This window comes from Melanerpes formicivorus, unplaced genomic scaffold, assembly GCF_026170545.1.
Source record: "Melanerpes formicivorus ecotype bairdi unplaced genomic scaffold, bMelFor1.0.p_v2 SCAF_25, whole genome shotgun sequence".
Taxonomy (NCBI): domain Eukaryota; kingdom Metazoa; phylum Chordata; class Aves; order Piciformes; family Picidae; genus Melanerpes; species Melanerpes formicivorus.
The window spans coordinates 6,949,877-6,971,520 of NW_027142377.1; the positions used below are offsets into that span (position 1 = coordinate 6,949,877).

The 21,644-nt window shown below is 44.4% G+C and overlaps 2 protein-coding genes and 1 long non-coding RNA gene across 4 annotated transcripts in view; 1 reads left to right on the forward strand and 2 right to left on the reverse strand.

Annotated features, from left to right (window-relative positions):
• Positions 1–21,644, forward strand: part of PAK5 (p21 (RAC1) activated kinase 5) — a 148,489-nt gene that overhangs the window by 795 nt on the left and 126,050 nt on the right. The window contains exons 1-2 of one of the 2 annotated variants that reach the window (XM_068153191.1): positions 154–218; positions 1,538–1,612. In XM_068153191.1, coding sequence (XP_068009292.1) covers positions 1,576–1,612 — 37 coding nt within the window. In that variant the 5' untranslated portion in view covers positions 154–218; positions 1,538–1,575. Of the gene's footprint in view, positions 1–153; positions 219–1,537; positions 1,613–21,644 lie in introns of those variants that run through there. The other variant, XM_068153193.1, reaches the window with a different exon arrangement.
• LOC137448561 (D-beta-hydroxybutyrate dehydrogenase, mitochondrial-like) lies at positions 3,660–16,241 on the reverse strand. The gene is made up of 4 exons (XM_068153204.1): positions 15,886–16,241; positions 9,882–10,034; positions 7,092–7,222; positions 3,660–4,462 (listed from the first exon to the last, which is right to left on the reverse strand). Exons 1-4 carry the CDS (start codon positions 16,220–16,222, stop codon positions 4,106–4,108), a joined length of 978 nt encoding a protein of 325 aa, XP_068009305.1. The 5' UTR covers positions 16,223–16,241; the 3' UTR covers positions 3,660–4,105.
• Positions 9,006–9,841, reverse strand: LOC137448562 (uncharacterized). Its single transcript, XR_010989136.1, has 2 exons — positions 9,382–9,841; positions 9,006–9,158 (listed from the first exon to the last, which is right to left on the reverse strand). It is a non-coding gene; the product is annotated as an uncharacterized lncRNA (long non-coding RNA).

Below are 21,644 nucleotides of genomic sequence, written 5' to 3' on the forward strand. Positions count from 1 at the left end.
GCGCGGCTGGCGGTTGCTCCCCTCAGCCGCTCCCCTCAGCCGCTGCTGCCCTCAGAACCGTGGGGGGTGCGAGGTACGGGAGGGTTCTTTGCCGCCTTCGGAATGGGGCGTGAGGCAGGGTACGCAGCCGGGCTGCTGGCTTAGGGGCGGAGGGTGGTGATGAGCGTCGGCAGGGAGGGAGAGAGCGGCCGCAAGCCTCGGAACAGCGAGCCCCTGAGGTGGGTGCGAGGGTCCGGCCCGAAGTGAGGGTCACTGGGCTATGGTGGACCGGTTTTTGGCCAGCCGGCCAAGGGGGTGGTTCTGTGCTTCCACTCCGCTCTGGTGAGACCTCACCTGGAGTACTGCGTCCAGCTTTGGAGACTTCAGAACAAGAAGGACATGGACCTGTTGGAGTGTGTCCGGAGCAGACCACAGAAGTGATCTGGGGGCTGGAAGCCCTCTGCCATGAAGAAAGGTTGAGAGCATTGGGGTGCTTCGGCCCAGAGAAGAGAAGGCTCTGGGCAAACCTTATTGCAGTTGTTTAGTACTTAAAGGGAGCGTATAAGAAAGATGGGGACACTTTTCAGCAGGGCCTGTGGTGACAGGGCAAGGGCTAATAGCTTTAAATTAAAAGAGGAGATTCAGATTAGACATAAGGAAGAATTTTTTTTCTGATGGAGGTCGTGAAACACTGGCACAGGTTGCCCAGAGATGTGGTAGAAGCCTCGTCCCTGGAAACATTCAAGGCCATGATGGATGGGGCTCCGAGCAGCCTGATGTAGATGTCCTGGCTCACTGCCAGGGGGTTGGACTAGACAGCCTTTAAAGGTCCCTTCCAACTCCAAGTACTCTATGACTTCCTTGTGCCACCTGTTGCCTTCATGAAGAAAAAAGTGTTTGGTGTCTCCATCTTATGTTGTGCTACATGGAAGCGATTGGTTGTCACAGCCTTTGCCGTTTTCTTACTGTAGATGTACTTTCTGGCCAAACCTTTCCCTCCCACAGAAAGCAGTGCAGTGTAGTTGTTCCACCTCTAAATTTTACTAGAATTGCTGGCCACGAAAAATTGAATGACAAGACCTCTGTATAACCCATAGCTATCACCAGAGGGTTTGTGTATCACTATACTATAAATTAGGTGTGTTAGACTTGAATTGAAACATAATTGTTCTTAGACATGTCTGGAAGGAAAAACCTATTAATAGCAGAAAACTGTCAGTGCAAACAAATGGGGAAAAATACTCAAAACTCTTTAAGCAAGTTGAAGCATAAGTGATTCTAGAAGGCAAACACTACTAAGGCTGGGACTTTCAAAGCTCTGTCCATTTCTGCCAATTTCCTTTAGTATCCAAGTTCAGCCTTCAATTATGGCAAACCACCTGGCACTTGGTGCCCCTGGTGGGGCCAGTAACAGTGTACAGGATAATGGCTGGCTGCTGCAGTGAGACTGTTTGTCTTATACCTGGCCAAGAATGGCTGTTGAATTACATGCAAAACACTTCTAGCATTAAGAAGTTCAAGGGCAAAGTTGTTTTTGACATGAAATATCTTTTGCCAGGGAAGTGGTGACACCCAGCTGGATGAACATCCAACAGCATGGAAAGCTGCGTGATGCAAAGCATGGGACTGTGTGGTGAGTCACAGCAACAGACAACATCATTTTAGCATAAAACTTTTAATTATTTGCCTTATGAGGAATGTCATTTGCACAGTAGCTATTTTGTGGTAGCACTGTGTATTGTGAGTTGGCTGGATTATTAGTCTTGTGCTGTTATGCTTTGGTTGACGGCTTTGCCTTTTGGAAAATCTATCTGTGCTCTTCTCTTTCTCCCTGGTTACACTAAATAGATGCTGCAGAGATGGCACAGCAGAAGGTGTTTTTCTCTCTGTTTTGTGTAATGTTTAAGTTTTGCTGTTGCCACATACAAGGAGGTGTACAGGCAACTTAAACTGAGGCCCAAGCAAATTCTTTTTTCTCACTTTATAGAATGAAACGCATGGAGCAGAGAGACATAGTTCTCATGCAAGTTGGTATAGGCAGGGTATCTGCACACCACCTGACTCTTCATTTGGGGCAGTATTGTCCATGGGTTTGACATGGTATGAATTAGATGCCAGGATGTGGCTCAGTTGGCAGCACAAAAGACCCTTAATGGGAAGGTTGTGAGTTCAAGCCTGCAGTGGGCAGTAGTGTCCTCCCTACTCTAGTCATGAGGTCTGTGGTGACAGGTTGGATTTGATGATCTTTGAGGTCTCTTCCAACCTTAGTGGCACTGAATTAGGGTGGCCTTGAGGCTGCTCTGTCTTGAATCGCTACACACGCATGCTCATGCATGCTCAGGGACATTTCTAGCAGCTGACACTCAGGAAAGACCAATGTCCACTCTTGGGACAATCCTAGAGGTTCTCTACTGGCTGGCTTCATGGGAAGCCCATTACAGGTAAGTCTTGCCTACTGTGTCAGCAACTGATAATGAGATAATCAGTAGAAAATCATCTGCTAATCAGGACTATTCCAAATGTTCTGGAGTATTTCTCATCTGATGTTACATGAAGCTTCTAAAATATTGATCAGAGGCTTCACCACATAGGAGGAATTTTCAGCTGGAAATATTTAATGTAGTTGATTTCTGGGGGGCAGCTCCTCTGGTGGTCCTGGATCTCAGCAATAACTTACTGTTGTAGCTTTTAGAATTCCAAACTGAAGGAAGAGCACGTAATGGAAAACAGTATTGTCTCTGAGGCAGAGCAAAGCACATCTCCTGGGCCTGATGAAAAAAACATCTGAGTTTCAAAGCTGCTTCTTGAGTTCAGTGCCTACTTAACTGTAAGGAAGGGTAATCTGCACAAGGAATGGCTGAGAGCGTAAAAGCAACTCTTCCAAAGCAATGTAAGGCTGCTAAAATCCCCGAGGTCAAGCAAGGGGAAGTCCCATATAAGAAATCTATTGGTTCAGTTGGAATAAGCCTTGTGGCTATTCCCTTGCTTGGCCTTGCTTACTTGTGGTTAAATGAGGAGAGTGGATGATAATCATCTGATAATCTTGCTGTTGATGGGCAGGGGACCAGGTGGGAGCTCTGTCTTGTCCTCTAAACAATGCTATTTGACTGAGTTTCTGTCTCAGACTGCCCAATTACCCACCACAAGAGAAAGTAACTTCTCCCATTAATTAATTAAATACATTAGGAAAGACTTCCTAGGTATAGGATGAAATTTCTGACTCAGACCAAAAACTTAAGTAGGTCAGCTTACAGCAGAGCCTTCAGTTTGATATGGCAGACCTGGCATAGAGCAAGCTAAAATGCTCCATGCTGCTGTTACCACAGCTGATCTCAGGTATTCTGGGATCTTTTAGTCCCACAGTTCTGGATTTTGTGCTATGCCACGACCAAGCCAAATTCAAAACTGTGTATGTGTAAATCAGCAATCTTTTCCACAACAGTTAGTGGGAAACTGCTAGTGAACCCACTGTGCTCACTTACTATCATCAATACACATTAGTGAAGTTTCCCTGCTTATGTTAATTGAGATTTTTTTTCTCATCAGACCTTATCTCCTGTAATAGTAGCAAGAACAGAGCTCCAGGTTGAGTGTGCTTTCTAAGCTACAGGTTGCTACTGCATACAGGTATCAGTCGCCATGGTGTGCAACACTGGCTACACTTTAGGTTAACACACTGATTAATCCAGACATTTTATAAAAGACAGAATTTATTTAGGACTGGGATGCTCATCTGTAAATGAAATGTACTACTTATTTTCCATGATGTAGTGGCTTTGTAAAAGGTTTATCGAGGACACCTGAAAATGTGCTGAATTGTAGTTAGCCAAGACACTGTTTCCATCTTACAACTTTGTTACTTGACTCATCCTAATTTTCTATGGCCACCCCTAACTCCACTCAAAGTATATCAAGATCTGTTGCTGATTCCTAACTTTCCCATTAACTCCTCCCATCATCCCTAATAAATTGCTTCTTGGGTTCCTACAAATAAGGTATTTCCATCTCTGCTCTGATGATTTCAGATGTGCAGTTGCCTTGTGGGGTATACTCCATTTTGTCTCCATCATGTCTCTGACACAGTAACCTGCTGTTCCTGGGGGCATGAAACTCAGGCCTGGCTGAGTCACTGAACGGTACCAAGTTTTACCTTACTCAGTGCATAAGACAGAACAGAATCCATCACAACAGTCGGGAATAAAGTACACACAAACACCAGTGCTTTCTCCTTCAGCTTTGCTACCATGTAACGTGCTTTGGGGGCAGGAGACATTAAAGCATCTACCATAGCATCTACAACCTCGCTGCCATTAGGGCTTCCTTCACTGAGTATGCTGTTGAAGAAGTTTGCCCGCTCTTGAACATACTCCTTATTATAAAATGCCTTTTCCTCTTCGCTGAGTTCATTCCAAATCTCTTCAGCACTGACTGGCGGCTGAATTTGGGTAGAGCGTGCATAATTTCCCGGCTGAATAATACAGACCTAAAAGCAAGATGTAAAACTTAGAAAGATGCAATCAGTCACTCTGAATTCAATTAAACACTAGTCAGTAAAGCAGACTAAAAGCAGATAGATTTCTTCCAGAAAATGCTTTGTTGAAATTTTAACCTTTAAAACTTGACCTTGAAAACAGGCCAGGATATTCCCTGTGAAACTTTGAAGATTGCAGAGGTGCTTTATTCTGACTTCCTCATTTGGCTCTGATGTTAACGCTCTTGTTTTGACTACTCGGCACAGCTTCACAGAACTCAACAGTGCAGCTTTGATTTTTGTAGTATGCTTAATGGCCTAAGTATTTTGACAATACTGAGATAAAGCATTTCAATATGACTTTGATGTCTCTAAAGTAGAATACTGTGGACTTTTCACTTAGTGGCAAGTCTTACAATTGGTAGTTTTTCGCCTCAGTTTGGGACACAGGGACACATCAGAGAAAATTAGAAGGTCTTTGGGAAAGAAGTGGTGTTTTCCCCAAGCAGGTGTAATTAAGAGGAAAATAGCTGTTGTGAGCCAAGTACAGGGGGGAAGCGGTCAAGCTGTCACTGAAGCTATTACCAACTATCTGTGCATCTAGACTTAAACTGAAAGCACATAGGTCTGCCCATTTGCTGCTGTTCTGCTAAGTTCGGAGGCTTCTGGGGACGCTCAGAGCAGGCTGAGCACTCACAATGTACATGCTTCTCCTCAGCTAGCAGTGGGCTCATTAAAGCTATTTGTAGATATGCAACATTAAAAACTCCAAGGCATTTAACTGACCTGATTTCTAAAGACAACACAAGGTGAGGAAAAATGGTGGAGCTCTGTAAGGGATCTGGGGATCTGCAGAGGTTCTCTGAAAATTCTGTAGCAATATAAAATGTTAATGTGTCCAATCTGGCACCCAGCCCACTTATCAGAAACTGAAGCAGAGAGACACTGTGCATAGCTGGGGGCTTCTTACGCTGCCTCAGGTAGGTTCCTCATAGGCCATCTGTGTGTTATTTTTGTGTTTAGTACTAGCCAAAATAGTGCTGATGCTAAACCTCACACTTCTTTTCTTTTTTGTTAGACAAAGGTGATGTGAAAACATCAAGTTTTGGAGCTGTCTGCAGTTGTTTAGGAAGGAAGGAGAGAAGATGGGTTTTTCTTCCTTCCTTGATTTTCTGTAGCCTTTTTAATGGAAGATACATTCTTTGTTTCCTTTATGCAGCCAGCTTGCCTAGCTGGAATTCCATGAGCCAGAGCCACAGCTCCATTTTTCCCCTGCCACTTCTGGGTGACTTTCTCCTGAAAGGACAAAGTGAAAAACAGGGGAGCACAGGGTGCTTGGGACTATGTATAATGTATGCTCTCTGTAGGGTAGGTTCTGAGACAAATGCCAGCCAGTGTCTTGTATGCAGTGAAAAACAGAAAATAATTCTCATAAATATTCTGGAAGTGTTGGTCAGCCTGATTCACTCTACTATGGGCTGGGGCTGTTCTGGGGGTAGGGGAACATCAAAAATCCCAAAGCAACTAGAGTAGCTAACCTGTTAAACTAAGCTCTTCCATGCATTTGAGATTATCCTCAGCTAATCAGTTCAAATCCTCATCATGCTGTGAGGTATTAGGATGTGTAGAATCACTTGCATTTTATATTTATCTGAGAGGAGTTAATAGATTCATAGCTGTAATTCCACCAAACAGCTTAGGAACAGCGCTGTAACCATGCAGGCAAAGAGTACACCATTCTAAAGCCTCTAGGGAAGACTTCTAGTGTTGGAGTGTTACAGCAGAGGAGTGACTGAGAAAAAAGCCTAGTGAAGCTACTTAGTGATCTAAGCTTCAGGTTTGACTATCAGTGTTGCTTAGGAAGGGCACTAAGAGCGCTCTTAGAGCCTCTTAAGAGAATAAAAACATCATTATTCTGCACAATTCTGCCTCTTGCAGCATAGCTTTGCCCACAAAAAAAGAAAGGAGCTTTTAAGCACTCTTGTGAGAGAAGCAAGAACACCTCAGGTAGGTGATAATCCTTCCTTTTGGCTGTGAGTACTCAACACCTAGGCTTTATTGCTGCTACAGCTGCCCTAGAGAGTTTTGGTTGCCTGGTAGTCTTACGAGCTCTTCATAGATCATGGCTCAGGCAGGCCTGTCTTGGAAGGTTCTTGTGGCATATTAAGGCACGGCCCCCCTCAGGTTCCTCCACTGTAGAGGATGTGGTGAATGGTGGAAGTTTTACTGTTGGCACAAAGAGAGGACGAGCTATGCCACAGCTTCTCAGAAACACAAACATCACCCAGGTCCGCTGCTCTCAGTGACTTCCAGCTGACTGAGAAACACCTCTTTCCAGGGGGAAGCTGCACCCATGGATTCAGCTCTGATCTCTTTGTCATATGGGTACACAGAGGTTACTTTGCAAAGATTACATATTATTTTGCATATGCTTGTTCTTATCCCATGGCCAAAAACTTCACCCCAACACCACTGTCTGGTATGTTTGTGCAAATTGCTTGTTTTGCTTCTTTCCCCATAAAAAAATGCATTTCACTTCTGCAGGAACCTTCAGGAGCGAAACTTTACTTTCACATGAAAATCAGTGTTAGAGCTAGCAGGGTGCTTCACATGTGCAACAGCTACTCATTACATCACTTACCTGGACACCAAACTTCTTCATTTCCAGTCTTAGAGCATCACAGAATTTTTCAATAGCTGCCTTGGTCATAGAATAAATGCCATTTCCCAGAGTAAAATAGGCAATAATGCTGGACATGAAAACAATGCGTCCTGGAAAGAAAATTGTGCAAATAAAGTAACTTCACTCTCAGTCTTTAACATAGAATTGATTTACCTGGGTCTTCTAGGCTGCTGCTAGGAGGATGTTGAACATGATGCTGTTTAGCTCCATAGCCCACCAAAGATGGGCTGTTTAAGTGTGCAGTCCCAGCGCAGGAAGGCTCTCAACTCTGTTAGGCAGAACTTCACACATAAATCTTTCTTCCATCTATTGTCTGATGCTGGCCTAGACATTCCCAATGGGCCAGAAACAAAGTCCTTTAAAAACTTTAGACTAAAAATAGTGATAAAAGACTATGCCAGTGACAGGAGAAGGACTGCAGAGCAGAGGAACAGATGATTTTCCCTGTGGTGGGTATATGACTATTAATTACATTTTTTTCTATGCTAATGATGTCTCTGTACTGAGACCTGGCTTACAACTGTGCATACAAGGTCAAATTCAGACTGTGGAGTGATAAGCATCATGAGGGAAAGGCGACTTGACAAAATGTGTGCAGCCTTACCCTACCTTCACGTGACTTCCCTGATCTGTGCTCTGCTGCTTTCCCCCTTTGTAACTCTCACTCAAACACAGGCATGCCTTAAATAGCAGAGATTTCTGATCTGAGGCACTGGGCTGTGGTTCATTTCCACTGCTTACTCATAAACTTGTATCACACAGTCATACTATAGAGCAAGAAATGCGTGAATGTGGATAAATCCCAGAGGTGAAATAGATGGCCTTGTTGCTAACAATACTGAAAACATGATTTGACTCCTATTGCTGCCACAGATGCAGATACCATCTAGGTCCCAGATCTGACCAAATGGTATATGTAGGATATTGAAAGGGTATCATGGGACTGCAGTGAAATCTGTCGTTCTGAATTAGGTTCTCTTCCTACACAGCATCTGCAATAAATTTTATATACAGGAGAACAACTGCCAGCTTGCTGATCAAGATTCTACATCAGCTGGCCTGGCCATCTGGAAAAGTTATGGGGAAATGTTGCTGCATTCAGACTAGGATGCTTTAATTCCAGGCTGAAGGGCAGTACCTCTCTTTACAACTACTAGTAATTATGAGGTGTCTCTTGGAACAGGTGCTTATCCTAAAATAGTGGTAAGCCCCTTCCTTCAGAATGCAGCTACTGGGTAAGTGATGGTAGGATGACCTCTGCTTCCTTTATCCAGTAGCTAAGTGATTTGTGGCCTGCACTCAGGATGGAGACACATCATTTAACTTACTTACTGCCTAAGGTAACTGGAACCCAGCTTTCCCATAAGAATGCTGTAACATCCATGAATCAAGCTTTTTATTTGGAGAAGTCACTTGCTGCCCCCAGAAGAATGCACTTTACCTGCCCAGACTCCTCCTACAAAGAAGGAGAGAGGAAACCTAGGATTCATCCTAGAAGTGCCCTGGCCTCCTTTCCTACATAGGACTTGAAAATGGGAGTGTGGGCAGTAAATAAAGGCAGCATTGACAGCCAGGAGTGAGATGCAAAGTGCTCTTCTGAGCTAAGGTACTCTGTATGTGCAGCTAACCAGACCCAAATCCTCTACAAGGCTGTTCATGTGTGTAATATCCCCCACACAATTAGTCCCTTCCACTTCAGAGTAATCCATTGCAATTCACAAAGTCAGAAAAATGCCTCTAGTCGATCAGGATCACAGTTTTAGCAGTATGTAGGGCAACACAGAGAATAGTGGTCTCCCCATGTAGTGGTCATGTAACACATTCACTGAGGATATTTAATAGCACATTCTTTTACAAATACATCCATCTGGCAGTATTTAAAGGCTTCTTTATTCTTGCATCAAATTATCATCAACCAAAGGCAACCAAACAGAAAGCAGTAGAGTAGCCAAAAAGAGGACACTTATCTTACCAATGTGACAGTGACACCTGGGGCCTGCAGATGAAACCTTATTGTGCTTGATGCTGTGCACACAGAAAAAACCCTCATCTTAATGAGCTTACAACTTAAATAGACAAGCTAAGTAAATGGGGAAGAAAGAAAAGGGTGTATTTTTTCCCCAAATATAGATGGAGATAGGTAGGGAACAAACTGCAGAGCAATTGAGACATGCTCCCATGCTCTATGGGGACTATTTCTCAGAAGAAAGGATAAGGCCTGCATATGTAGGTCCATGCAAATGCATACCCATTGGTCTCCCAAGGTCACAGAGAGGATCTTTCTAGGACTCGAACTGCAAGCTGGATGTCTCTAGTTCATCTCTGTATGGTCATCCTTCCTCTTCTAATTGCCAGGCAGTGAAATAGTAAAGCCTAAATAATGAATTTAAGCAGGAGTTTATTGGATCTTCATGTTTTTTTATTGTCAGTACTTAGAAACTCTTGCCTGGGCTTAATGATCCACTGTAAGCATTTCTTCCTTTCTCTTTTGAGCCAAACATAGAGAAGATTCATTATTTGTAAATACTTTTTTCTATGTATTGTAAAGACAGTCTTTAAGGGTATTTATTTCACTTACAGCTGTACCCTCTTTCCAGGATCGTATTGCTCTTTCAGGCCACACAGAGGGAGCCTGTCATTTCAGTTCAATGAGAGACAATTAAGGCTTCTTTTATAGATGCTACATTACCCTGATTATAGTAAGATAATTATTCTACAACTCTAAATTAAATAGTGGATTAGCATTACCCTTGTATTTCCTTAGAAGGGGAAGGAATGCCAGGGTTGTCCTGATGCTCCCAAGGAGATTCACATCTGCAAATTTTTCATACTTCTCCATAGACAGCCACCCTGTCTCACCAAATGTTGATATTCCTGCATTGTTGACAAGTCCCCAGAAACCTAGAGAAGAGAAATGTCTCAACAAGTGTCTCTCACTGCAAAACAAACACCATCAGGTCACAAAGCAACACAAGGATTTTGGCCCTTGGAAACAACTTTTTAGTTGTGTTTTCTTTTAGTGTTTTCTATTTAAATGTGCAGGTATGTTTTGTTTAATGAAGGAATGTAATTGTGGCCATTAGCTGCACTATTGTGTAGTTTAAAAAGTGCCAGGACGCCATTTGCTCTTCCCCACTCTTAGTAGACTGGGGAGGAGAATCATAAACAAAGGTAACACTCCTGAGATAAGGACAGTTTAATGAGTAAAATAATAATAATAAAATATAATAATTGTAATGAAAAAGAATGTAACCAAAAGAGAAATAAAATCCAAGTAAAGGCCAGTGATGCACAATGTAGTTATTCACCACCCACTCACCGATGCGTGACCTGCCCCTCCTGGCCAGCCCCCCTACTCCCCTCAGTTTATATACTAAGCATGACATGCTGAGGTACGGCTACTTTGGGTCAGCTGTTCTGGTCATGCTGCCACCCAGGTTCTTGTGTACCTACCTCCTTGCTGACAGAACACAGAAAACTGAAAAACCTTTGACATGGAATAAGCACTACTTAGCAACAGCTACCCTATCAGTGTTATCAGAATCATTCTCACACTAAACCCAAAACACAGCACTGTACCAGCTACTAGGAAGAAAATTAACTCTATCCCAGCTGAAATGATGTAAGTCTCACTGCTATTTAATTATCACTCACTTTATAGTCATCTTGAGATATTTATGAATAACATGATCTGGGAGACTACATCTTACTGCCAATGTGGTGTACTATGATATTTTAATTACTTAAATTCCACTGTGTACTATCAGCAGCTTTGCAAAAATTACATTAAGCAGTCTAATGGCTAAGGGGTAATACTAGTGCTTGACTAATTTAGGAGCCTAAGTTTTGGCTCCTTTTCCAGGATTTGTGCTTGAACTCCTTCTTGAAATCAGCCAGAATCAGGTACATGGGTGCAACACTGGGTAAAATAACCAAGTAAGGTTAGTGGCTACAGTTTTGGGGTGTTTACATTTTTGTACTGTTAGACAATTCTATTCTCTACCTAACAACAGGTTTTAGTGCTAAGGACCCCAGCCCCCTGAAATGCAGTAAGATTCCAGCATTTAGAAGAGGAAATTTATTGGTAGCAAAGCTTGTTCTTACACAATTCTCTGCCAGAAAGTGCAAGCCCTTTAGCCCAGAATCACAGAATGCTTTGTGTGAGTACTGTGCAGTGCTAATGATCTCAACTGCTGGAAATGATTTTTTTTGAAGTATAGAGTGCTGGCAGTTTGGAGCTGATGTGCTGACTAAACACTGTTTAAGATATGCTGATGTGCTCTTGTCTTCAGAGCACAGATCTGCAGCCCTATGGTAAAGCAATGAGTGACACAGTGCTTTTGAAAACATTTCTGGTTTTGTCTTCAGATCCTGACTGAACTAAAAGTACATAGGGTATCCTGACTTGTGCTGAAACAGCTCAAGATGCAGACAGCATTTGCAGCCTTTTGCTTGTACTTTCTTTTTCTTAAGAATTCTTGTGCATGTCTGAGGCACACGATTTTTGTTGTGCCTTCTGCAGGATCTCCAAGCCTAGGTTTCTGGTGAGGCAGAGTGGGTAACAGTGCCTGTCTTCCTTCTTCTAGACAGTCTGGCATGAGTGTGATGCTGATGCAGCTGTAGCCTCCTGTACCTGTGATGGCAAAGATACTCTTAGGTGAAGATGCTGCAGAAACATTTGGGCTGAACTATTTTTTTTTCTGATCGTCTCTGACAAAGCCACTGTGATGATTTCATGGCCCATTTAGCCTGGAGAAGCCTGAGAGATTTTATGTCAATACCTAAAGGGTGAGTGTCAAGAGGATGGGGCCAGACTCTCTTCAGTGGTACCCAGCAACAGCTCAAGGGACAATGGGCACAAACTGGAAGGTTCCATATGAACATCAGGAAGAACTTTTTTTCCTGTGAGGGTGACAGAGCATTGGAGCTGACTGCCCAGAAAGGCTGTAGATTCTGCTTTTCTGGAGAGATTCAAACCCCACCTGGGTGTGTTCCTGTGCAACCTGCTCTAGGTGACCCTGCTTTAGCAGAGGGGTTGGACTAAAGGATCTCCACAGGTCCCTTCCAAACCCTGCCATTCCATGATTCTCTGATTCTACATTTTGGTGATTCCAGAGCTCTGCCAAGAATTACTAATAAAGGACTGCATTCACAACAATAGACAAAGCTGAAACAGACAATTGTTTAAATTAGTCTGTAAAGCAGACCTTTGTAAGCTTTCCTAACATATATACACTATTTGTATTTCATAATGTAACTGTGTTTAAACAAAGAAAGAAACAAAGTTCTTTCAGGGATTGTCTCGTGCAGAACAAAACAATCAGGAATTTACCACACAGAACCTGGGTAACTCTGTCCTCCAAAGAGAATAAATGCAGCAGTCTGTCACTCAGCAATCTTTGACACTGGACCTCTCGGAACTTTAGACAGACTGACAGCCAGCCTAGTAATACAGCAGTTTCCTATATCCTCACCTGTTTTCCCCAACGTTAGGAGACAGGGGAGAGGAGATAGACCATAAAACTGGCCACTGGAACTGGGCATCCTAGGCTTTCTTCTTCTCTGTGCCATTGCCCTTTTGTTCCAGGCCTTTCCATCATGCTGTGGGTGTACTTCTCCTTAAAACAGAACTAACTCTAGGGGAGTGGTCCTTAAATGGAAATCTATAAGGGCAAGGCACATGTAAGAATTGAACAGCTGAGGGGGAGAGATGTCCATCTCCTCAGAGTGTCCATGCACAGACACATTAGGAAAAAAACAGCTGAAGTCTGATCTGGGAGTGAAAAATTACTCTGACTGTCCAAGCAGAACTCAGTCCCAACACAGTTTAAGAGGGGTGTTAGACTATGCTGTACCAGACAAAGAATAAACAATCTGCAAAGCAGAACTGGGTGTCAAAGAGATTTTCACTGATCTCTGTGCTAAGAAAATGGATCTTGAGGACAAAGATTAAAAGATATAGCTGGGGATCTAAAGAATCACTTCAGGAACTCTTAAGATTAGTGAGGCTTTCGGGAGAAGAATGTTAGCTCCCACATAACTTCCCAGATAACTTCTACTTCAAGACATGTTGCCCAAAAGGCACACATCCAAAGTCCTTAATAGGCCCAAAAGATGCCTGATGTTTTTTCCAGAAACTCTTAAAAATCCTCTTCCTATTCAAGTCCATCAAGCTGTGTGCTTGCACAGGCTCTTTCTTTGTAGGTGCCTACACACAGGTGATGTCTGAATTTGGACAGATTTTCTAAACTCAAACTTGTATTCTTGATATCCCTGGTCTTTAAACTATCTCATCAAAACCTGATCCCAGGCAAAACTGACAGTCTGTTTCCTGAAAGGTTCCAATCCAATGCTAGAGGAAATGAGCCTACTGAAAAACAAAGAGAGGAAACAAATCAAAATCTGAAAAATGGTGAATTTTGCTGTAGAGCCTGAGAGCTGCAGCTCGACATGCTACAAAGGCCTGCTCCACTTCATATTGGCTCTGATATGCAAGTGCAAGAAGTTTCTTCTTCCTAAATAACAAAGGACTCATCTTAATGGGTGCACAAGTCATAAAAACAGGTAAAGCATCAGAGCTAGTGGATTTTCATAGAGGGATAGTTAGTTAGGTCTAGAGAGTGAGCTAAGTACTATGGAAATTGATTTGTCATTCTTTTCAGATTTCACAATCTAGAACAAATATTTACAATTAAATAAATGATGAAGTGGAAGAAAATTCAGCTAGGTGTGTTACCAGTAGCAGATGGTTTCCCAAATGGCCTATGTGCTATCTGGATCTAAAAAATTACTTTTTCTTTTCTGCCTTTGCCTATATACTTCAGTGTAGTGCATTTTCTTCATAGTAGCTGAGCCTGTGTTTTGGGTTTGTGTTGGAATCAGTGCTGATAATTCAGTGATATTTTCATTATTACTAAGCAGTGGTTACAGAGTCAAGCCTTTTTCTGCTAATCCACAGCAAAAAGGCTGCGGGGGCACAAGGACTTGGGAGGGGACACAGCTGGGACAGCTGACTGCAGATGACTAAAGGGATATTCTGTACCAAGATGGCATGCTCAGCATATAAGGGTAAGGGGGAAAAGAAGGAAGTGGGGGACATTCAGAGTGATGGCACTTCTCTTCCAAGTAACCATTATGCATGAAGAAGCCCTGCTTCTCTGGGGATGATTGAACACCTGCCTGCTGATGGGAAGCAGGGAATTAATTCCTTGCTTTGCTTTGCTTGTGCATGCAGCTTTTGCATTACCTATTAAATAGTCTTCATCTCAACCCATAAGTTTCTCACTTCTACTCTCTCAATCCTTTCCCCATCCCACTGGTTGGGGCGTGAGCAAGCAGCTGCACGTGGTGTGATCCGAAGGCATGTCCACGTGCCTACGAACAGTAAGTACAACCACCACTTAGTGCTCAGTTGTGGACTCAAAGAATCCACATGACAGCATGAACACAACCATTCCCTAAGCTGCCAGAATTGCTGGATAAATTATATGTAACACAGAGTTTCAGGTGACCTGGTCCTCACTGAGCCTCTGGAGGGCTTTTGTGAGTCATCTGCATTGTCTCTGCAGCTTGGGAAAGTGCAGGAGATGGAAGGCTCTGCCTCTTAATCAGATAAGGTCAAGATGAACCATAAATACATGTACTTAATGAGCGGAGTCTAGGTTTTTCTTACTTCACTTCTTGTTTCATCCTTTTCTCAACATGCTCATGAACCAGGCTGGCAGGGGTCTTACATTTTTGTTATCATTCCACATGCTGTGTTCTCTGCTTATATTCTCTATATGAGCAAGAACCGTTTGTCAGTAATTCGGAGTGAATCTTCTGAGCCCAAGTAAGCCTGCTCTGAGCCCCAGTATTAGACTGGGTGACTCTCGCCTTGCAGCTCAAGTGGCAATGGAGGCAGCTGGCCTCATTACCTGTGCCGTGTCACATGTTCTGAGGGGATAACCCAAGATTTAGGTTGTCTGCAATTATTCTGCAAGCTAGTCTATGCATTTCCTTGAGTACACTCTTCCTGAAGGGTAATTGATAGGTTTCCTTTTAAGCAACCCTTCCAAGGACTGACACGACAAGCCTCGAGTTGCACCAAGAAGCAGTTAGTTTGGCAGAGCACAGCCAAACAGTTACCTTGTCTTTCTTTTACTTACTCTCTTTCACAACTCATGCCCAGAAACACATCACCTTCCCACTGCCTCCAGTGTGTGCACAGTTGTTCTTCCCTTTCCGTGCTATTTCCTCCTTTGGGATACCTGAGGAAGGGTCTCGGGGACACCCACGCCAGGGATTTCCTCTTCTGGAAGAAGGTGAAACTCCGAAAAGCAAACCCACTTTCCGCTGTCGGCACCTTTGTATGGGCGGCAGTGTGTGTCTTGCTTGGCCAAGCCCCAAGGCGTCTTTTAGGATAAAATATTATTACTGAACTGCTCCCTTAGTGGCAGAGCTCCCCAGCCGCAAGACCTGACAGCCCAGCCGACCCTCTCGGGCAGCTCCTTGCCTGCAACTCCTCCAAGCCCCGGGCTCCCAGAGAGGCTGTTTGCCTCGCTCCGTGTCCGCCGGTTCTGCCGCCCTCGTCCGTCCCTCGCCCGGCCCAGCAGCCACCTGCAGCCAACCCCGCGGCAAATGAGGCCAGGGAGCCGCCGGAAAGTGTTCGGGGCTGCGGCGGGCGGGCTGGCTGGTAGTCCGGAGTTGGGGCTCGACTCGCAGCCGCCCCGCTGGCCCCAGCGGCCGTGCCGCCCGTGCCGCCCCCCCTCACCTTGCTCGGGCAGATGGCTGAGTACCAGCTCCTTGGCAGCCAGCACGTCGCGGTCGCGGGTGACATCGAGCCGCAGGACGCGCAAGCGGCCGGGGCCGACTGCCGCCTCCCGCTGAAGCCGCCGCGCCCCCTCGCCGCTGGGGCAGAGGCAGCCAGCGAAGACTGTGAAGCCGAGGCGGTGGAGGCGGAGCGCCAGCAAGTGCCCGAAGCCGCTGTCGCAGCCGGTTATGAGCACAGCTCGGCCAGCCGGTTCCAGCGGCAGCGCTCCGCGCCGCAACAGCCGCGCCAGCAGCAGCATCAGCAGCAGCATGACCAGGAGAGGGACCGCCGCCCACATGCTAGCCGCCCGCCGCCGCGCCGTCTGGTCCGCAGGCAGAGTGGGGAGCCCGCCCCCGTGCAGCGGCGGTCTGCAGGCACCGCCCTCGCCCCGACAGGCTGAGGGGTGACTGGGGAGGGGCTCGTGGTGACCGTGGGGAGGAAGGCTGGCACCCTGTTGAATCCCGGAGCTTAGTAGGGGCCTCTTGCAACCAGAGAGGGGCAACATCATCCCCGCCATGCATCTTGCGCTTGTTTCAAAAAGAATAATGCAGGCTGTAAGCATCGTGCGATGGCCCGTCAGACGGATCTGTGCGGCAAAAGGGAGTCGGGTTGAGCCGAAATCCCGTGCTGAAGTTACCATGGGGAGGTCAACTTCTCCGCTCGCCTGAGTTTCACACAGTCCTGTCACTGCAGACTAGCTATAGGGCACAAAACGAAAACATGAGTATTTCTAGATCTGTGAAATGGGTATTTCTAAGACACCTGCATTATTATGTTACAGTTGTATGTAGTGTTGCCGTATTAAATTGATGTGGGTTCTTTATTATCTCAAGGGTGCCTATGCATAATTCTCAGGAGCAGAAAATGTCTGCTTCTTGTAGGCTAAAATGCCAGTTACACATTGCTGAGCAAAGATCCCCAAGAGCTAAGATTACAAGGGAAATGTGATTAGCCAGTGTTTTCTCTGCCCTGTCTTCCATCTAAGAAACTTCCCATGCAGCTATTGGAAGGGATAGTATGTCATGTCTGCCTTATCTGAGCAAAATGAAATGGTTGAAAGAACCAGATGGCTTTATTAATTGCCATTCAAAATTGGCTTGTGAAAAATACAAAAGGGCTAGAGGTCTTTTCCAACCTAAATGATTCTATGACTCATTGACATGTACACTGCAGCAGAGGAAGCAGCAGGATTTGGCACACACAATCCTCAGAAATGGCACCAGTCCCTGCAATCAGCTGCATTTCATGTTTGTGTGGAGATGCCTTTCCACCAACATTAAGTGTTTTGAATTACAGTCTGAGGAGAAAGGCAATAATTATTGTTTAAACCTCTTTACCACAGTCTGAGGCATTAATGTGTCTTTTGTCAGCTGCCCATCTGTCTAGCTTGACACTGGTTAGTGCTCTCTCTTATGCTCTTCTGTAGGCATTGTGTAACATCCTTAAAGCCTCAAGTGGCTTGGAAAAGGAGGTTAGGCTTTGCTGCTGGGAGATAAAGTAAGAAGTGGAATAGTTAAACCCAAAATACCCCAATACCTCTCTTCAGTAGGATTTATTTGATTGTGCTCCTTCACACTGGGAAAGGCTGCCCTTTTTTAGCCTTTGGAAGATATTCGATCTTCTGCAACTACGTCAGTCACCAAGCTTTGTCTTTACATTTAAAAAAATATTATGCAACCCTCAAGATCATGAGAGTTGATAACAGCCTGTCCTCTAGGCAGCTTCCCTGTCTGGTTCCCTCTGGCATAAAAAGATGGGGAAGGCTTCCAGATTCACCTCCTTCATGCCTCCTACCCATCTCTCCTCTGCGTCTACCAGTCTTACTCTCTCAGCTTTTGTATTCCGTTAATAATATGAAGATCACAGGCAGTGACAAAACCGTTCTTCCAAAGAATAAAGGGTGACCCAACTCACCTCTGAATCTTCTGCTGTCTCTATTCCAAATAAACTTCAAAAGATTTTAAAAATGTGGCACAAAAATGTGTCAAGCTCCTGTCAGAGAACAGGAGCAGCATGTTGGCAGAGCCACAGAATAATGTAGCCTGAAAGTTATGGATTAAAACTGCATCCTTCACAGTTAGAAACAACTTCGTGGCTAACTACCTAGTCTATAAAATGAAGCCATTTGGGTCTACAGTGCAGAAAATGTGCAGTAGGATTTCTCTAATTTTTTGAATTGTTTTCCTTTGGATCTGTATTAATCTGCTCCTAGCTCAAACACACGTGTGTACACACACCCACAGTAATATTCATATTGAATTTATAGCTCTGTGTTTACGCTGGTTCCTGAAATCTTTTATATAAGGACTCCAAAAGTTTTAATTTCTGTCTTAATCTGTTTACCTCATAAGTAATTCAAGTCAGTTGGGGCTCGCCTGTAACAAGTTTAAGCAAAGGGCTGGATTTTGAGGAAGCAGATGAGGAAGGATGCTTGGAGGCTGGTATTGATGAGGATCTGAACAAGCCTGTACCTAGAACATGCCCAGGGGTCTTCCACTCTTCCTGAGAGCCTTTTTTGGAATGGTAACCTGTGAATGAAGCTTATACTTAATGTTTTTTCTAGGTCCCTCAGTAAGTTTCACAGTATGAAATAACAAGTTGCTACAGTTAAAACTTAAAGAGCAAGGTTCCCATAAGCATCACAATGTCTTCTGAGGTGAATAAATAAGCAGATAGTAAAAAAATTATGCATTCCTAAGAAGCACAGTAATTACAGTTCTTTCACACCTTGGAAAATCAGGCCATTTGCTAAATCCCAAACTATGGATTTAAGGTATTTAAGATTATGCTTCTCTTGGAAAGTACTGCTTAGATCTTATTGACTCTATTACTTTTTGCTCCAAAGCAAATTAGATGGAAAAAAAAATTGCTATGATCTTTTTGTTGAGCAGGGAAACATTGCCATGCTGTCCCTACCTACTCTGTCAAAATAATCTCTGACTCTATGATTCTAAAACAGGTAACTGCTGAACCATCCTTAGTTTCACAGAAGTCACTTTTGGTGCAAAGCTTCAGAAAAAATGCTGAGAATGTGGCAGAGTGCCCCCTAAAAGCTCCAAATTCACCTACCAAACCTAGGAAATAATAAACACAGGCCTCTCTTTTGTTTAACATTCTTACACTTTTGAAACCAATCCTGATCCTGGGGTGCAGGATCAGGATTAGCTGAAGTAAGCTGGGGCTTCTTGATGCTAGTACAGTGAAAATTATGTTTATCTCACAGAGAGAGACATGAAACTCGTCTTAAACAGCCCGTCTGGATACAAGTTTGGCAAACTACACTCCTGCCTTCTAATACAGAATCACAGAAGGGAAAGGGTGGGAAGGGACACCTGGAGATTGAGCCCAAAGCCACTGCTAAAGTGGGGTCAGCTAGAACGGGTTGTGCAGGAACACATTCAGGTGGGTTTTGAATCTTTCCAGAGAAGCAGACTCCACAGCCTCTCTGTTGGGCAGTCTGTTCCAGTGCTCAGCCACCATCACAGGAAAAAAAATAATCCTGATGTTCAGACAGAACCTCCTGTGTTCCAGTTCGTGCCCATCACTGTGTAGTGTCAGTCCTGTCACTAGGCACTGCTGAAAAGAATCTGGATCCATCCTCTGAACCCCCACCCTTTAAGTATTGATAAATATTGATAAGATTCCCTCTCTCTTATCCAGGCTACACAGACCCAGGTCTCTCAGCCATTCCTTGTAAGATAGAGGCTCCAGAACTATCATCATCATTGTAGCTGTCCACTGAACTCTCTAGTAGCTCATTGTCTCTCTTGAACTGGGGAGCTCAGACCTGGACTTAGTGCTCCAGATGCGTCCTCACTAGGGCAGAATAGAGGCAGAAGAGGACAACCTCGCTTGACATGCTGGTCACACCCTTAATGTAACCGGTGCCTTAGTGCTAACACACAAATGATGATGCTTACTGCAACTATCCAAAAAGCCAAAATCAACTCTGCTTTTTCAGGACTGGGAAAATGAGCTTTCCAGGAAGAAAATGCAAACTGTGTATTTTTGGTGCAGTTAGAGTGCCAAAGACATCCTGAACAGAAATGCAGGCAGTTTTTAGAGCTGGCAAGCTGCACGTCCTAGTTCAGGACTCAGCCAGTGAGTGCTGTGTTGTTAGAAGAAGGGAGCCAGCTGAAGGCTGCCACTGCATGTAATTAATTAGACAGGAGCAGTTGCATGTGGACTCTCCATAGGCAATAGCAACTCTTTGAAGACTGAGCAGGATGTGTGGTTCTGTATAATGTGATGAGCTCTATTAAAATCTTCCTGCACATTTTTAAGAACACTGGCTCAGTTGACAAAACAGATTTAGGATGCCATGTGTATTGCTCAGTGGAGGTGGCTTCTTTTTAACGGGCAAGGCAGGAATATCTCTACTCCTGAAATACTTTCAAGTACCTGTCAGCGTGTACAATGTCTAGCTTGTTCCAGAGGTGAAGTCTTCCATTTGTCAGAATGTTTTTTAAGTCCTGTGGCAGTTTTAGGCTATGCCTTTAAGAGTCAGCTGAAGAGTTCAAGTAGAAGAGTGAAGAAGTATAAACAGCAGTAGCCTGGAGGTCATACAGTGACACAGACCCTGGAGTTTTAGCTTCTGTATAAGAAGAATGCTGAGCTTGCTGTTTCCACCTTGGTATTCCACAGCAGCACAGATAGATTGGCGAGTTGAAGCTGTTACTCTAATGGAAAATCCATCCCACATGTTACAAGCTGAACAGCTCCATCATCTCTGCTCTGCTCTAGTCCTCCAAAGCCAGGGACACGAAGCTTTGCTGTTTGCTTGGATCGGCAGAGCAGGGTATTGACAATACTGTTATTCCAGGAAGATGCGTGTGCCAGGAGATGCCCACTAGGTGGCAGCCTGTGCAGCAGAAAAATGGACCCTTTCTATAACTGCAGGAAAAGTCACTGTGCCACCTTCTCTGCAAACAAATGTGTCCTTTGCCCTGCAACCCTGGCCAGCATACACTGCACTGGGTTTACGTGTTCAGACAGTGCTCTGCAGATGTGCCAGCTTTCACAGGAGAGCTGCATGGGAACCAAGTGAAACACGCCGACAAACATGGAAATGCCTCAGAGAAACAAGAAAAGCTAGGATGTTTTAGAGGAATAGCAGGAAGCTGCATCCATGAAAACACAGTTTAGAGGAGGAGTGCAGTGAAAGAAACCCAGAAGACAGCCAGCCAGCCAAAAAATACTTTGTGCTGATTAGAGGCAAAAATGCCCTGAGCTTGCAGTGCAATAAATGTACATGAGCACAGGAGGGTGCTGCTCTTTCTCTGACTTAGCATAAAGCTGTATCTCTCTTCTCCACTCCTTGGTGCCATCAGTTTACAGGCTTCAGAATGACATGTGTTCTTTGATCCTGGACAAAGACCTAGTGAGGCTAGCAACTGCATAACCCTCAGATTTACATCTTTCTAGACTCAAGTAACATTCACAAGAAGGGTAAGCTGTGCATTGAGGTGATGACCTGCCATAGCCATCAGTCTGCTGGATAAGCACCCAAGTCTGCCAGCCTGCAAAAGGGTGTCCTAAGGACTTAATGCTGGTGTAGCTGAAGGTGTGGCAATTTTACTTTCATCCCTCAGTAGCTAAGGGCATAAATCAGAGGGCTGATTGTTTAAGACTTAAGATCCTATTTCCCATGTGCTTTTTTGTTCAAGGACAATCCGTAATGTGGTACATAATTTGCCAGTTGATTTGAACTGGAGGAGTCT